Source organism: Citrus clementina, unplaced genomic scaffold (assembly GCF_000493195.1).
Source record: "Citrus clementina cultivar Clemenules unplaced genomic scaffold, Citrus_clementina_v1.0 scaffold_3, whole genome shotgun sequence".
Taxonomy (NCBI): domain Eukaryota; kingdom Viridiplantae; phylum Streptophyta; class Magnoliopsida; order Sapindales; family Rutaceae; genus Citrus; species Citrus x clementina.
In genome coordinates, this window is record NW_006262339.1 from 23,031,892 (window position 1) to 23,047,846 (window position 15,955).

General features: G+C 33.4%; 2 protein-coding genes and 1 non-coding gene across 6 annotated transcripts; all 3 read left to right on the plus strand.

The window, feature by feature from the left end:
* Nucleotides 1-513: 513 nt before the first annotated feature.
* On the plus strand, nt 514-7,908 carry LOC18047956 (glycerophosphodiester phosphodiesterase GDPD4). Of its 4 annotated transcripts, none has more exons than XM_024189763.1 (9): nt 514-833; nt 1,776-1,862; nt 2,104-2,201; nt 2,588-2,648; nt 2,905-2,985; nt 3,210-3,302; nt 4,022-4,111; nt 7,416-7,543; nt 7,630-7,908. In XM_024189763.1, the coding sequence occupies exons 1-9, from the start codon at nt 657-659 to the stop codon at nt 7,796-7,798; spliced, it is 984 nt and encodes a 327-aa protein (XP_024045531.1). In that variant the 5' UTR covers nt 514-656; the 3' UTR covers nt 7,799-7,908. The 4 variants fall into 4 exon arrangements, with proteins under 4 accessions (XP_024045531.1, XP_006441784.1, XP_024045533.1 ...); XM_006441721.2 differs by having other exon boundaries at nt 2,932-2,985; XM_024189765.1 differs by having other exon boundaries at nt 7,620-7,698.
* A 1,244-nt stretch (nt 7,909-9,152) lies between these two features.
* On the plus strand, nt 9,153-12,377 carry LOC18047957. Its single transcript, XM_006441723.2, has 6 exons — nt 9,153-9,414; nt 9,507-9,577; nt 9,733-9,838; nt 10,067-10,199; nt 11,417-11,566; nt 11,878-12,377. Exons 1-6 carry the CDS (start codon nt 9,353-9,355, stop codon nt 11,902-11,904), a joined length of 549 nt encoding a protein of 182 aa, XP_006441786.1. The 5' UTR covers nt 9,153-9,352; the 3' UTR covers nt 11,905-12,377.
* Nucleotides 12,378-15,194: 2,817 nt separating this feature from the next.
* Nucleotides 15,195-15,331, plus strand: LOC112100605. The gene has a single exon (XR_002906973.1). It is a non-coding gene; the product is annotated as a small nucleolar RNA U3 (small nucleolar RNA).
* The last annotated feature ends 624 nt before the right edge of the window (nt 15,332-15,955 follow it).

Genomic DNA, 15,955 nt, shown 5'->3' on the forward strand with positions numbered 1-15,955 from the left:
CCATAGAGGAAACAAAATAAATTTGAAGTTATTCAAATAAAAATATGTTATCTGACATTTGTTTTTGTATGTCTCTTCGTGATATATTGTATTACATTGTTCATATTATACTTCTAATTCTTTCCATTTTCAGTAATCCTATAAATTATACCCAATTCACTAAATCACTTACTATTTTCAGCAAAAATCTTAAAATTTTTCTTTGAATATTTGTAGGAGAAAGAAGAAATTGAAAATTACTTACCTAATAACTAATGACGGAGGCAAGACAAGGTGGTGGTGACACGGTTGCGGCGGTGGTGATGGCTGAAGTGTAGAATGGGTAGGGGGCCGCTTGTTCTTCAAGGAGTTTTCTCTCTTGTTTTTGTTTACTCGACTTTGTGATTTTGGGTGCGAATCAGTTCTGTTTTGTTGGCTTTTATTAAGGTTATTTTTGTATTTTTCTTGATCTTTTTAAGTATATATATGTAAAGTTAACGATTTTAATAGATGGAGGTATATTTGGATATTTTGAGGAAACCAGGTATATCCCACGCAATTCGCTCGAATTTTTTCATAAGCTAATTTCTAAAATAATAAAAAAAAGAACGCAGCGAGTGCAAGTCTTTGTTCCGTCAGCGAGCGTGATTCATTCTGCTGGTACTGGTAACATAAAAATGGTGAGATTGGGAAGAAGGCAGCAGCCATTCGTGCAAAGACAGAGTAATCAGAGCAACATAAGAAGATTAATCGCTCCTTCGAAGAGATCGTTTCGTTTGATTCTCATCTGCCTCGCTTTTGTAGCCTTCTTTCCTCCGATTTTCTTCCACTTCAGACTCCGCCGCTTCCATCAAGTATCAATTCTAACTCGATCTGCTGCTTTCCGCTTTTAGGTCTAATTAAAAATTGTGGAAATGTAGATCTTATTTTATTGACTTAATATTTAATAAGCTTTCGTTTTTCAGTTATGGTGATGTCGTAAAAGTTTAAAAAAAAAAATGTTCATCGAATTCTTGTTGCTGCTTAGCTTTTTTCATCTTTTTTTTTTAATCATAGTTTCTGGTACTAGAGATAAATATGCTCTTTTATGAATTAACAAAAGCATTTTTATAGTAATGAAAGCATTTGAAGTACTCCGTCACGAAGCAATTCATAATTGTTTTCTGAGAATTGCTTTGACGGGCTTTTTTAAGACTGAAGAAGGATTTGACAGGGTGCTCTTTAGCAAAACACTTGATACTGCAGTCTTTTAGACAGCTTTTTCAGAGAGTGAAAATAATTTGAAGCACCTATAGAGAGAGAATAATTAGAAGTGCTTAGTCAAGTAGCAATTCATAGCTGTTTTTCTGAAAGGTGCTATTAAGCATTTTCTAAGACTGAAGAAGCTCCTAGGGTATATTTTGGGAAAACACTTGTTATGTACTCATTTAGAAAGCATTGTTAAAGAAAGAAAATAATTTGAAGTTCTTTCCAAGAAGCAAATCATAAGTGATTTCCTAAAAAGTGTTTTTGTCGAAGGCATTCCCATATAAACAAGTACTTTTTTACAAAAAAGCATTTCCAAATGCACTGCAGCCATATTCTTTGAGTAGCCTAGTGTGTAATTATTTTCCTCATGCCTTGGGTTAGAAATTAGGACTACGGGCATATTTGTTTGTAGTTAGAGGAATGTTGTATTCTTTGTTGACATATAGATTTTGAAACATTTTCACAGGATATTACTTGGCCCTGTATTGGATGTTATAGACCTCCATGGATATGAATATTCACTTTGTAATACCTTCCACTGTGTGCAGATGCAATTAAAAAAGTGTGGATGGCTGGATGGTTCTCCTCTTGTATGTGCTCATGGCGGCGACTCAACTAATGAATTTCCCAACTCGGTAGGCATTGTATTTTAAACGTTGATTGCTTTATATCTGTATTCCCATTTGGATGCTTAGAACTTCAGTTAGAGCATAACTGATTCTAGGTTTTGGATTTCTTGTCTTCCATAGCGTAATCTTTTTTTAGAAATGCATGTCCAAGTCACGGTTTGTTCAACCTGCACATGTTGCAACCAGTGTTCAGAGATCTATTGACTGGTCTTTGTTTTTGATGATTCTGTTATTTTTTGCTTCATAGATGGCTGCATATCGATCTGCCCTTCGTTCTCAAGTAGACTGCGTGGAGATTGATGTTTCTCGTTCTTTAGATGGAGTCTTGTTGGCTCTTCACGACAGGTAATGGACCACTGTTTCTATCATGATTATCATTTTTCACTAATCATCATCAATGAAGTAGGAATGCTGTACTGCATGAATAATTCTTCTTCGTTTCGTGGAATGGACCTTTCATTTATGTACTATTCCCTATGATGAAGACTTTGGATATATTTTTGAATAAAAGTATTAGTCAAGTTGTTGCTCAGTTGGAGATTGTTGATACTCAAAGTTAAGTGGAAATTTTCTGCAAATGTTTTATTTTTTCTGAATTGTGCATGATTTAAACAGCATTCTCTGGTGAACATCTTGTAAACATCATTTAGTATTCATGTTGGAGTCAAATTATAAATTTGATGATTGTTCTTGAAATTTTTTGAGAGTTGATTTTCATATGACACAGGCAGGGATTTGCAGCGGATATCTGGTAACATTACTTCTAAAGTTGGGCACTTGAGCATGAAAGAGGTAAAAGACGCTGACTTGTACTTTTATCTAGATTAATTATCGTAAACATCTGCATGTTTCTTATTAGAACTGTACCTTGTCCTGAAAGAGGGGAAAGAAAGATGAAGAAAGAATACACACACACACACACACAATTCTTTATGAGATATTTATCATTTTTGTTGATTGAAAAAATACAAAGAGTATGTTAAAATTCATGCCGTAAGATTTTTATCAGTGATGTTGATTGAGATTATTTATTAGTTTGTGGTTGTAGATAATAAAACTAGGTACCTCATTTCAGTTTGCGCAGAAGTCTCATGATCAAGTAATTACTACTATCGAAGATGCCTTAACGGTAATTACAGGATCCACTTTGACACATTCTCTTTTTCTATTTATTTATTTTTTGTTGGGGATGAAGTGATGTTAGCGACATACTACGTATCTTTGACCATTTCTGTGTATGACATCTAATTCGAAAATAATTGCACTGGCACTATCTTTTTATGGAATTGTTATTTTCATTTATTCGTTTAAAGCAAAGAGAATGAGTTTCTTATTGTTTGTGTGGCTTCTCAGTTGGTGTCAAACTCAGTACGGAAAGTCATTCTGGATGCAAAGGTTGGTCCTCCGTCATATGAAAAGGGGCTTGCAAAGGATATTCTTTCTGTTGTGAGTTTTCAGTTTTCTCCCCTATCCCTTTTGATCTTTGTTTATATTTTAAGCCTCTGGTCTGAAAATGCAATTTTAATACATGATACTTTTTTTAATCCATTTTTTGTTTATTTAGTGGAGAGCTACAAATTGTTAATGATAAAACTATTATAGCTATATGTGTATCATCTTAAGATGTCTCAGTGTTTTTTCCTTTGTGATATTTTGATCATTTTCCTTTGTTTTGGTACATGGTTTAGAGTTCTTGGGAGTCTCATTGATAATTGTTAAACTGAGGTTTATGTTGAAGGCTGGTGCACTTTTGCATTTACTGTTGGACTATGCTGCTTAGCCATTATTTCTGTTGGTTGTTTAGAGAATTTTGTGCAGAATGTTGCTTACTGGATATCTGTGAGGATTTGGTAATACTGTTGCTATAGTTTTATACAATTGTACCCTATCATAACACATTCTTTATTGGGCATTGTTAACTTTGCATTATTTGTTATGGGTTTTAGTTATCTATGTGGTTGATTTGCTCTCTGATGGTTTTTGTTGTCTCTTCTTGAAACCTGACATATGCAGTATCCAGTAGGAAGAGAATGATGATTCCAAAAAATTCATTTTGCTATATTTCTAATGAATTTATAACGTAGCAATTACTGAAGATCTCATTTTCCGGTCATTTAGCATTTCTGAATGTGGTTATATTTTTACCATCTGTACAAATATTTCAGATTGAAAGGACAAAATGCTACAACTGCCTTGTTTGGGCCAAAAGCGACAATTTAGTAAGGGACATAATGAGATTATCATCAAATGTTTCGGTAAGAAACTGTATTTATTGTTAAGCTTTGTTTTGTTATGGATATGTTTGATGGTTATAGGTTATAAATGAATTTAGTTTTAGGACAACACTAGAAGGAAACATCCCCCCCCGCCCCTTTGAAGGTGAAAGAAACATTACTGGCTTAGAGGCTTATTTTAATTACCTACCTTTTAGAAATGACTGAATAGGCGACGTTACTCCTGTTATAAATTCAGCATTGAAACAACATTCATGAGGCGTTTTATAATTACACAAAGTGTGTAGATGTGCTTTATAAGGTAGTTGATCTCCTCCACTAAAACTTGTACATATAAGTAATACCACAGCATAACCTATTTGACTATACCCTATTAACACATATTATTATGATTTGACTCTTAAAAATATTAAAAGCTATAACTATTATTAATAAAGCCAAGTCCATTACCCCTTTATGCATACTATTAAAGCATAATATAAAAAATAAAATAAAATAAAGAAGGGAAAAGAGGCATTTTCACTTTCTTTTCAAAGAGGGTTCATGGGAAAGAGAAGAAGCGTTAAACTTTGCTTGAACAAAAATTTGGGATTTGAAGTTTTGATGAACCAAACCTTAAAATAATTGTTTTCTCTTGCCCGCGAGCTCTCTTTCAAAAGAAAGTGAAAATGCCTCTATTTTTCTTTTAATTTTTTACACAGTAATAATATGTTTGAAGGGGTACGGGAGTTGCTTTATTAATAATAGTATGGACTTTTAATATTTTCAAGGCTGAAATCATAATAATTTATGTGTGTGTTAATAGGCTAAAATCAAATGGCTTTCATAATGTGTGTGCGTGCGTGCGTGTGTGTGTGTGCGCGTGCGTGCGTGTGTGTGTAAGTTGGGGTATTACAGCGTACATATAAATGTTCAGGTGGGAGGCGTCGCTGGAACATACCAACATATGTGGTGCGTTGATACCATGCCTCATGAATGGTGCTTTAAGCATTGGATTCAATAATCCCACACCATGTACCTATGGAGTTCACCATAATATGAGCAATTTTAAGTTCAACCACTAGATAATTCCTTTCTCTTTTTATATATAGCACTCTTGAAGTTTGACCGTCTATAATTTGTGTAACAAGCTGAAATAAATTATCGGCTTTATTGGCCATTCTATTCAGATGACTCAAGTGTGAACATTACTCACATGGTGCCTACTTATTGGCAACATTTGACAATAATAAATTACTTTCTAATGTAGGACCCGCATGAAGTCAAATATTTCTAAACAATAAATTACTTATGTTTTACTTTGTGAGGCTTTTTTTTTCTTCTTTTTTGGGTCTTTACATGACAAGAAAACTATGGAAAGTCAATGTTTCTTCAGTCTTTGCATGCAAATTACTTGTTTGTAAGCAATTGTAGGAACATTTAGGGATGGAAAAAAGGCTTGACCTGGCCATGTGCCCGATTGAGGAAGACTCATTAAATTCGGGCCAATGGTCGGGCTAGGTCTTGAGTTATCAAGGCTCGATCCTATTAGGTTTAAGGCTAAGGCCTTGCCAAAAAGCTCTGACCCGACCTTTAGCCCAATAATTAATTATTATATTTTAGAAAAATAAAAACACAACACATTCACATTACAGTATTATACTCTTTCAGTGTATTACACTCTTACACGTTACTCGTGTGACACACAATACAGATGCATTATAGTTCATTTTTTCAAAATATTAAATATTTTGATATTTAGGGGGAAAAAAAAAGAAAGAAAGTCGTTGCCTTGCCCATTGGTGACTGCAGTGCAATGACTAGTGCCTTTTCTTTTGCTCTTTGAATTGGTAGTGGCCTTTTGGGCAATTGAAACAAATCATTATTAATTATGATTTTTTTTTAAATCTTCGGAGATGAAAAAGGACCATGATACGATAAGGGCCCGGCCTGGCCTGATCTTTAGTTTGACTGGTTAGGTTTTTCAAGGGCTAGGGCTCTTCGTTTTAGTAATAGTAATAGGCTGAGTTAGGGCTTGACCATGCCTGAGTCTGGCCCGGCCCATTGCCATCCCTATTAATGAACATGGAATTGCTTAGCAAAGGGATTCGTTCCATTTAGTGTTCATCTTCATCATAAGTAGGACTGATGAGAAATTTATTGATTTTGAGTTTCTGGTTGATCATTTCTTCATTCATCCCTCTGCATCTATTTTTAAAACCATTTAAAGTTTTTACTCTACTCTTATAAAGATCTAAATGATTATCATATTCATAAAAGTCTATGAATTCTGAATACGCCTTAGCACCTATATTTGTCAATCCTAATATTTCTTGGGTCATTGATCAAATTTTTTCTTTTAACATGTTTATGTATATTTCTAGTCTATTTTCCCATCAAGATACATGCCATCAATGCTTTCATACAGATATTGCAATATAAATTCAGCATTTTGAATTAAGAAATTCATATGATTGTTATTATTATTATCTATTTATGCAAGTTGTATTATTCTAGAAATTTGATATGGACGATCTTGGGTTCTTCCATTTGTTTTACATCTATCTTGAACTACTTCAAGATTGCTTAAGATAGATTCTGTTAATGCTATTCTATTTTCCTCTTCAAAGGTATCAAATAATTCATTTTCATCTTCAATATTTATTATTATCATATTTTCATATAAACGAATTGCCTTTCTTAGGGTCAAGTAGGAGAATGTAGTAAAACCTTTTGAATTTTAGTCAAAACAGAATTAATTAGAGCAAAAAAAAAAATGAGGATTGGCCTGATAAAAAAGTATGTGGTACTTGGTGCACCTCAGTTACATTTATTTATGGAGGATGTAGATATGGATTTCATTTTATGAATGTACCGCTAAGTTTTGTTAATTGCATACAAGTTGGCAAGTAAACCACCTAGACAAAAAATGACAACTTGGAATTCTTCTCAGGAATGCATTTTTCGCCTTTTTTATCTACTTGTTTTCTATACGGCTATTGGGATCTTGGGGAAGACTTTCTTCTATTAAATCTTGCATAATATTTTCATTTTTTCATCTCCATCTCCATCACTATAATTATTCCTATTCACAAAGATTCAAATATTAGGGTTAGGCTTGATCCTCTTATGTTGGTGATGCATTACTACTTGCTTGTATTGGATTATATATACTGTGGAAGGCTTCCCTGTTCAATAAGTGACCAAAATTGTCAAAACTCATCTCTTATTATGAGAAGGTTGATGCATTTTAGATTTGTGCAACTATGAGGAACACAAAGAGGCATATCTTGTCCATTTCATTACTCTTTATTGTCTATCTTATCGTCAAACGGTGCTTTTGCAGGCGGGCTACATCATAATGGTGGATCGTTCTACTGGATTTCGAACCAACCTATTGCGGATTAGAAAAGCTGGAGTGGTTGGTGTGTATCACCCCTTGATCGATGAAAAGCTAGTAAGAACTTTTCATGGGTACGTGCAAACTTATTCTTACTCTCGTTAAACTTTCGTACCCATTAATTTCGTTAATCTGATGTTTAACAATTAGCCATTAACAGGAGAAATAAAAGGGTATTTGCTTGGACTGTGGATGACGAAGATTCAATGAGAAAGATGCTGCATGAGCGTGTAGATGCTGTCGTTACAAGCAACCCGATCCTCTTTCAACGTGTTATGCAAGATATCAGAACACAGTGCCTTGAAGAAGGTTTTTCGCTGATACGATAACGTTTTAAGTTCTGAAAATCAGCTTTTTTATGCTAGTTTTTGAGGTTTACTATGACGGAGTATTCTTTTTTTTTTTTAATATTGATTACACATCATAATATTGAATTACACAGATATTTATAAGTGTTACTACAACGGATCATTATACTAATATTTATAATTAGATATATAAATAGGATTTACATTATTACATTAAATTATATGAAGTACATAACTAGACAAATAACCCTCACAGATGAGGGATGTTTCGGTTGCATTCGCATTTCGAAAGAGAGAAAGACTTACAAATTAACTGCATATAATTATAATTAATTGGGAGAGCTGAATCCATGGGAATTCGAATTACTGCCCTCATAGTTATGCTTAATTTTTTTCGCTTAATTTTTTTTAAATCTCTGGCTCTATGCCTTTATGTCGTGAAATTTTACTAGTTGGAAAATAAAAAGGCCAAAGTAGATGGAAAAACCAAAAGATTGTGCTTGGGTAGGTTCTCATTTGTCTAATATTGGAGAGGATGAATTCAACAGATAAACATTAAAAGCCACTATTTTAAGTTTTTAAATTTGTTAATATTTTTCAAAACCACATGACGACATAATCCCTGTTCAAGCTCTCATCAATTTCAATTCAAATATAATTAAACTCTTTAAAATAAGTCTATAAACGAGCCAACAACACAATATATTTACTCGTATGGTTAATTGTGTTAAGATTTATAAATCTGAATTGGGTGTAATTATTAAACAACTAATGCAAGAGCAACATTATCTATAATCTGTTAATTTTGTTTTGATTTAACCTGATTGATTGGTGAATTATTTTTACTTAAAATTTTGAACCGTTGGTTTAATGAAAAACAACGATGAAAATAATGGATGAATTCGATGTTATTTGCTCGTTAGTCTTGATTTTCAGTAATTTTATTGAATAATAAGGTTAAAATTTACATCAAAATTTTGTTTTGACATAATCATTTGGACGTCGACGGTCCACGTATAAATATAATCCCACGTGCGTTCTGTTATCTCATTTGCCACGTGTCACTCGCATATTTTTTAAAAATCATATTCCCCAAATTTCAAAACTCTTGTGTCACGCAACCACACGATGCCCAACCAAACATCAGATTACAAGTCATACTTTACGCGCCAGAGCTTTTATCTCCTGCATCCGCTAGATACGATTCTGCAGTTAATGTAACGACGCGTCTGATTTCAATTGGCTGTAGCAAGATAAAATGTTGATTATCGCTGCACATGAATAGTCCTCCTAAACAAATTATGCTCCGAACAGAAGAAGTACAGAACATGTTACAAAACCAAAACTGAGAACATGTTAAAATTAAATTCACTGAGCAGATCACAAAAAATAATAAAATATTTTATAAATTCAAGTGAAATAAAAAAAAGAATCTAATCTCCTCTACCTCTGGCTCTGAGAAGCTAATTAATAATTCAATTAACGCCCCGAATTAAATTCAATTAAAAGTGTTCATTTTCATTTCTTCATTCTCCCCTTTTCATTTTGAACACAACTGTTAAAAAAAAAAAAAATATGGGAATCGGACTTTGGCTTAACAAAAGGATCGTTGAACCTCTTCTCCAAATCCTCCGCAGGTACTCAATTGTTTGAAGTTTCAATCTTTTTCAAATATTATTACTTTTTTGGGTTTATTTTGCTTCTGGGTTAATTTTACCTTTTGCTACAGAGGTGCAGAACCAAATCAATTGGCATTTTCCACAGCTCTTGGGATCACTCTTGGTCTATTTCCGATTTGTGGTATGTTGCTATTTTTGTTATGTTAAATATTTAAATAATGAGAATTAATATTTTTCTGGGCATTTAAAAAAAAAATATTGATGTGAGTATGTCAATGTAGAGTATTGTCTTGGCAATGCCTGTGAAAATAGCATATGTGATTGTTTTTTGAACAGGGGCTGCTGTCTTTCTATGTGGGATGGCTATTGCAGCACTCAGATCTCGCTGCCATGCTCCTAGTGTTATGCTTGCTAATTTCATTGCTACTCCAATAGAATTGAGGTAATGATAGTCATCTCTTACTCATTTTCAATATGATGATGGTTGCATGACGAGTTTGATGTGAGATTTTGTGAAATTATGATAGTTGCATGATTTCGCCTTTGTTAAGTCTTGGTTCTTTTACTGGTTTATGTCGTGAGAAAACCTTGTACATTCTGCTATAGCGGCTAGAGCTTAGTTGCATGCTTGCCTGTGATCTGATTACTTTTCGTACTTTTGGGTTTCTAGTTTGGTCGTGCCCTTCTTGCGATTTGGTGAAGCTCTCACTGGTGGACCTCATTTTCCATTAAATTCTGATGCATTGAAGAGGGTTTTGACTGGCAAAGCTTCACAGGAGGTCCTATTGAGCATTGCACATGCAGTAAATTGCTAAACTCTTTAACTCTCTTCCTCTTTCACACTTGCCTATGCATAAGAAATCTCACAATTGAACTCTTTCTTTTAAGCATTAGGATATTTTCTTGTGGCCATGGTATTCACTTGTGAGAGAACCAGGATAATTTGACAGGAAGAACGAATTTAGAAGCTTTGAACTTTCTTATTGTTGAAAGTGATTGTATGCCATTTATGCAAAAAAAAAATTTAAAGCGGCATTCTGTCAGCTTTGACAATTTACCCTTATTATCTACTGAAATCTCTGATCTCTTCAACTCTTAGTTCATAGACCAAAGTGCTTCAACTGTTCTTGATTAACCAAACATGATTTACAAGCTTATATTTTAGTAGAAAAGGAGGGGCCTAAACAGCTTCACATCTTTGACCCTTTGTATGTAAACTACAGACGTAAGTCCTGACAGTCTTTAGAACTTGCAATGAGTGCCTTGTGGTCTTTATAAGGATTTTCATTCGGTGGGTGTATCAAATATGCCTATAGATCTATAAAAGATGCTTGATGGTGTGTGATGCATCGTCTGATGGATCAGAGTTTGTTATTCTTCTTTGTTTAGTGAATTAGGATGAGACGAGTAGCCTGAAGCAAGTTCATGGACTTCAAAGTGTACATGCACTAATGTTGGTTAACTTATAGATGAAGATATCTGATATTGGTTTGGATTTAGAAACTGCGTGTGGGGAAGAGATAAAAAGCCAGGGGCAGCACAGGATATATGGCTGTGAATATGTTCTTAACAGTTTGAATTTTGCATTGCAGTTCATAATATTTTAAGATATCTCTGGTCTATGGATGCTGAAAATTATGTTTTCTGATGTTCATGGAAGTCACAAAACACTTGTCATCTCCTGTTAATTGATTTGGTAGTGCAGACTATATTTTCCTCAGTTGTAAAATTGACTTGATAGTGCAGAGATGAATTATGCCATGTATATATAAAGTCTATGAGAATGAGAAAAAAACTCATGGATAATCGGGTAATGCAACTGGAAGTAGGTAGTATGTATAGATTGGGTTCTGTGTGGAGGTTGCTGCATGAGAATGTTGCAACCTTATGTAAATTGGAAGTTCGGAATGTTTATGCTCTTTGTTCTACTCTTGGAATTTTATCTCCTCTTCATTTTTCCTGTTTCCTTTTGACTCCAATTTGTAACAATCAAGCTGACATCTACTAACAATCTTTGCAGTTGTTGGGATGGCTTGTTGCTACACCTTTTATTTTGACTGCCCTGTACATAGTACTTTTGCCGGTTTTCAAGATATTGGTTCGCAAGTTCAGCTCTGCAGCTTTAAGCTCGAAGAAAGAACTCCATTCTTACTCAGAAATCAAACTCAAGGTGAGGGATGCTTGATAAAGATTGTAAAAAGTGTAACACAATAATATTTGTTGTACATAGAACTCATTAAGCTTAGCCTGTGTAAGTGTCATGCATTTTCTTTGTCAACTCAGAGATGAGTTTATTTAGATGGGAAGAAATTGTACATCCATGATTAAGAGAACAAACTGATGCAAATTTTTTTCAGTTTTCTATATCATGCATGTATTTCGACGTTTGGAACCTTAATCATCAGATGAAGAATTAAATCATTGGCATTCATGGTTTGGTTGAGAATAGATAAATTTACACGTTGGAGTCTTTTGCTACAGAGTTATGGCCCAGCTACCCAAGATTAGTATCCATACTTCTGGAACACCTGCTTCTTGTTATTCCATGGATTGACAAAACGAGTCCTGTAGCCATCGACTGATGCAGTGGAAGTGAAATGTGTGGTTGCTAACGTCCCTCAAGGCAACGGCACACTCATCGCTCCTAGAGCTAGCCCTGGATTATTTGACACGAGATGTAGACATCCATTATTTGATACTTGTATATCATAGAGATAACAATAAAAGCTCAAAGGATGAGAAAGTTCCACTCTTTGATATGGCTTTCGTGTCAGATTAGGCTTCTTTGAATAGTATTTCTTATCCTTGCTTCAACTCACTAGGACTCCTAAACTTTCTTGCCAACTTAGGACTTACTCTTAACACTCCCCTTAAATTGGAAAACATCAAGTTTTTCCTGAATGTATGAACATTTTGCTTCGCTTTTTCCCGAAGCAGGCTTTGCTAAATTTAGCTAGCAAAATCAAAAGAGAGATTTTCAAATCATGCCCAAGTTCAAAAGTTAACTGTTGGGATTCTTGGGAAGAGTTTACATATTCCCACAAAGATAAATCAAATAATCTCTTCAAGAGCAACTAATCTGCAAGATCACCAAATATACATTTCAGCTTGATGATGCATATGACTATTGATAAAAACTTCGGATTAAGCTATACCCTACATGCGTATAACATTTAAATTAATAATTTTACTGAATTTCTCAAGATGATGGTAAAACCTTTATAATCTTAAAATTATTTATTTAACAATCTCATTCTTGAACTATTCTTTCAATCCCACATGTTTTTAAATGTCCTGCCAGAAAATGCATTTGATAAAGGTTAATTTCATTACCTCGATGAAATTTAATGGAGGCTAAGATGTTTAGGTATTCTCTTATTTATTAGTGAATATAGACTCCACTTAACAAAATAACAATACTTCAACGTCTCCAAACATACTGAAAACATCACCACTACCTCTCTAGAATCAAACTTTTTTTACCCTCTACCTTTCTAAAATTCGATGGATAACTATTTAGATAAAATTGCTTGGAAACTATAAGGCCAGAGGTCAGAATTTGCCCATATTGTCCGTATTAAAGTAATTTTAATGAAATAGTTATATTTTACCCCCTTAATTTATTTTAGGATGGGGGCTATTTATACTTACCAAACTACTTATTTTATTCACTAAATAAACTCACCCTTAAAATTTGAGAATTCAAACTTTACTCACGAACCTATCTAAATACCTAATATATATCACTATTATAGTAGTGTTTTTACTAAGTAAACCCATTAAATTCATATGTAAACTCATTAATAAATGTTCAAATTCTTTAAATCGGAAATTGAATATGTTTAGATATTTTACCCTCAAAATCAACAATATTTCCATAGAACGTGGTTGGGTATGTATTATCATTGAAATTAAGATATTAGGTAGTACAAAACTAAAACATTGAGCATGTTTATTTATGTACATTGTAATATTTGCTTAATATTTTTAGCTTTACGTCTCTAGATAGAGTAGTTATTTTGGACTAAACGTCTACGCTTTATGCTTTTGTTCAGTTATTTTCATCAGTACAAATAGAAATTGGTTATAAGTTTTTGGCTGAATAAATCTTGAATGTCTTAAAAGAATTAATAGTAGAAATGGTTGGTGTTAATAAACTATAAATTCATATTTTCTTTGCTATTTTATATCCAAACAAATGAATTTTCTTCATATTTTTTCAGCCAAACAATTTCGAACGCCTCAAAATTAATAATCAAGATTCAATTTTATTAGTCTATACGTTCTAAATTTATTTTGGTAGTTTTAACCCGTTTGAGAGTGTGGTGAGGTAATTAGGCTGCCAAAGTTAAGCTAATAATTAAGGTATTTGGTAACACTTATAGCTGGACTTTGACACCTTAACAAATTTTTTTTTCCAACTTTTACTCTACAGCTGTAGTTTTTACTCTACAGCAGCTGTTTTTTTTACTCCACAGCAGTTGCAGCTTAAAAGTTACAGCACCTTACTCTCAAACACACCTTTATTTCCAAACAAACAAGAAGCATTATTTGTAACGTTTCGGCTAAGCATAGCTCGAAAAGTAACTAATATCTAGACACAAGTTTTTATTATCCTTTGCTCCTCCAAAAAAAACAAACCAATATGTATATTTGTTTTGTGTTGTGTAATGTGTGGTATAATAAGATTAATTTCAATAAAGATCAATTCAGGGATTAAATAAAATAATTTATAGAATTTGAATGCACTTATGGTTAGTTAGGCAATTAAGAACTTATTGTTTGAATGAATTTGGCAAGCATCTATAAGAAAATAACTTATAGTTTGTCTCATCTCTTAAAATCATTTGCAATCTATCACTAAAAATAAATGTAAAAAATGATGAAAAAAACTAGACCAAGAGACGAAAAAAATAAGGAAAGAGAAAATGTGATTAATTCGGTAATTTGATTAAAAAAATTATTAATAATAAAGATTAATTTAAAAGAGGACGTAGAGGGAAATTAATGTATTTAAATAGCCCTATCTTTTTTTGAATATTAAATACAATATCTTAAAGTCTAAACATAGAACATAAGCCCAATTAAAGTATAAACTGAAGGCCATGATATAACCAACATAATCCAATTATATGATCAACATTATATCGACATAATTTACAGTTATTTAGGAGATTTGAAATCTTTACCTTAAGAGAAGGAAGTTTCCATTAGTCTAACCATAGATTGTTGACATAAGAAAAATTACTTTTACAGATGAATTTAGTAAGTAATTTGGTGCTTTAATAGAGCACCACCTTTTATTACTCAAAACTAACCCCAATTTCAACTCTCACCTATTTTATTTATACCATTAGAAAAGGGAACCCCATTTTTTTGACACATGTTTTGACATAAAATTTTAACTATTAAATTATAATAAACTGTTAAGAATAATGCTAACATAAATTTTTTTTTTAGGGTTGGCAAAAAAGTCTCGGTCAGCTTGACCTGCATAAATTGTGCCTGGATATGTGATAAAAAATATAAAACCCGCATAAATTAGGCATAATTAAAGGCCTAGGAAAAAAGCCCGAGCTCATCCCAAACTTTTTTATTTATAAATAAAAAAATAAAAAAATAAGAAAAAAAAACTCAAAATATCTTATTAATATGTTTTTCTATATCAATATTTGTGATTTATTATATTGAGTTACCAATATTTTGTGTATTGAATTATTATTCTTTACTTTAAAATTAATGAAAAGCCTAAGTCTTTTGGACAAGCTTCTAAAGGGTCTGGGCTTGTTAACAATAACATGAGCTTTAACTTGAACAGGATCTGTTCTATAGGCTCGTACCTCTGTGTCCTTGAGTTCTAAGGAGACAAGATATCAAGTCTGGTGGATGAATCATGACCGTGTGATCAGAGCGTGAGTAACGGCCGTCACCGACCCTTGGGTTGTAAAAGGAGACAATGAGTAGTGAAATCCTAAGCAAAGAACCTCCACCGCCGCTGGTGGATGACCGTTCAACAAAAAAGGCAAGGTTTAGGGAGCAAGGTGTTGATGCTAACAATCCACCGCCCTTATCCTTTAAAGATAAACTGATGGAAGACCAAAATGAGCTTGAAGAGGAGATCTTGGGTAGAGAAGAAGACCTGGAATTTGAGCCTGAAGACGTGATTGTAGAAGACAAGAATAGTATCCCATCCATCTCTTTCTCAGGAAAGATACAAGCTCAGCTCGTTAAGCCATGGATGAACACAATTGTTGTCAAGTTGCTAGAGAGGTCTACAGGATATAGGGCTCTCTGTAATAGGCTGAATGATCTATGGAGAACGTTGCAAGGCTTCACAGTTATAGACCTGGAGAATGACTTATTCCTGGTTAGATTCAAGTCTGAGATTGATGCCCAGTATGCTCTCACACAAGGGCCTTGGACCATTCTTGGCCATTATCTCACTGTACAACAGTGGACACCGCATTTTGATAGTTCTAACGTCAATATTGAAAACATTGTGGCTTGGATTCGCATACCGGGTATGCCTCTACACTATTACCATAAAAGGATCCTTCGC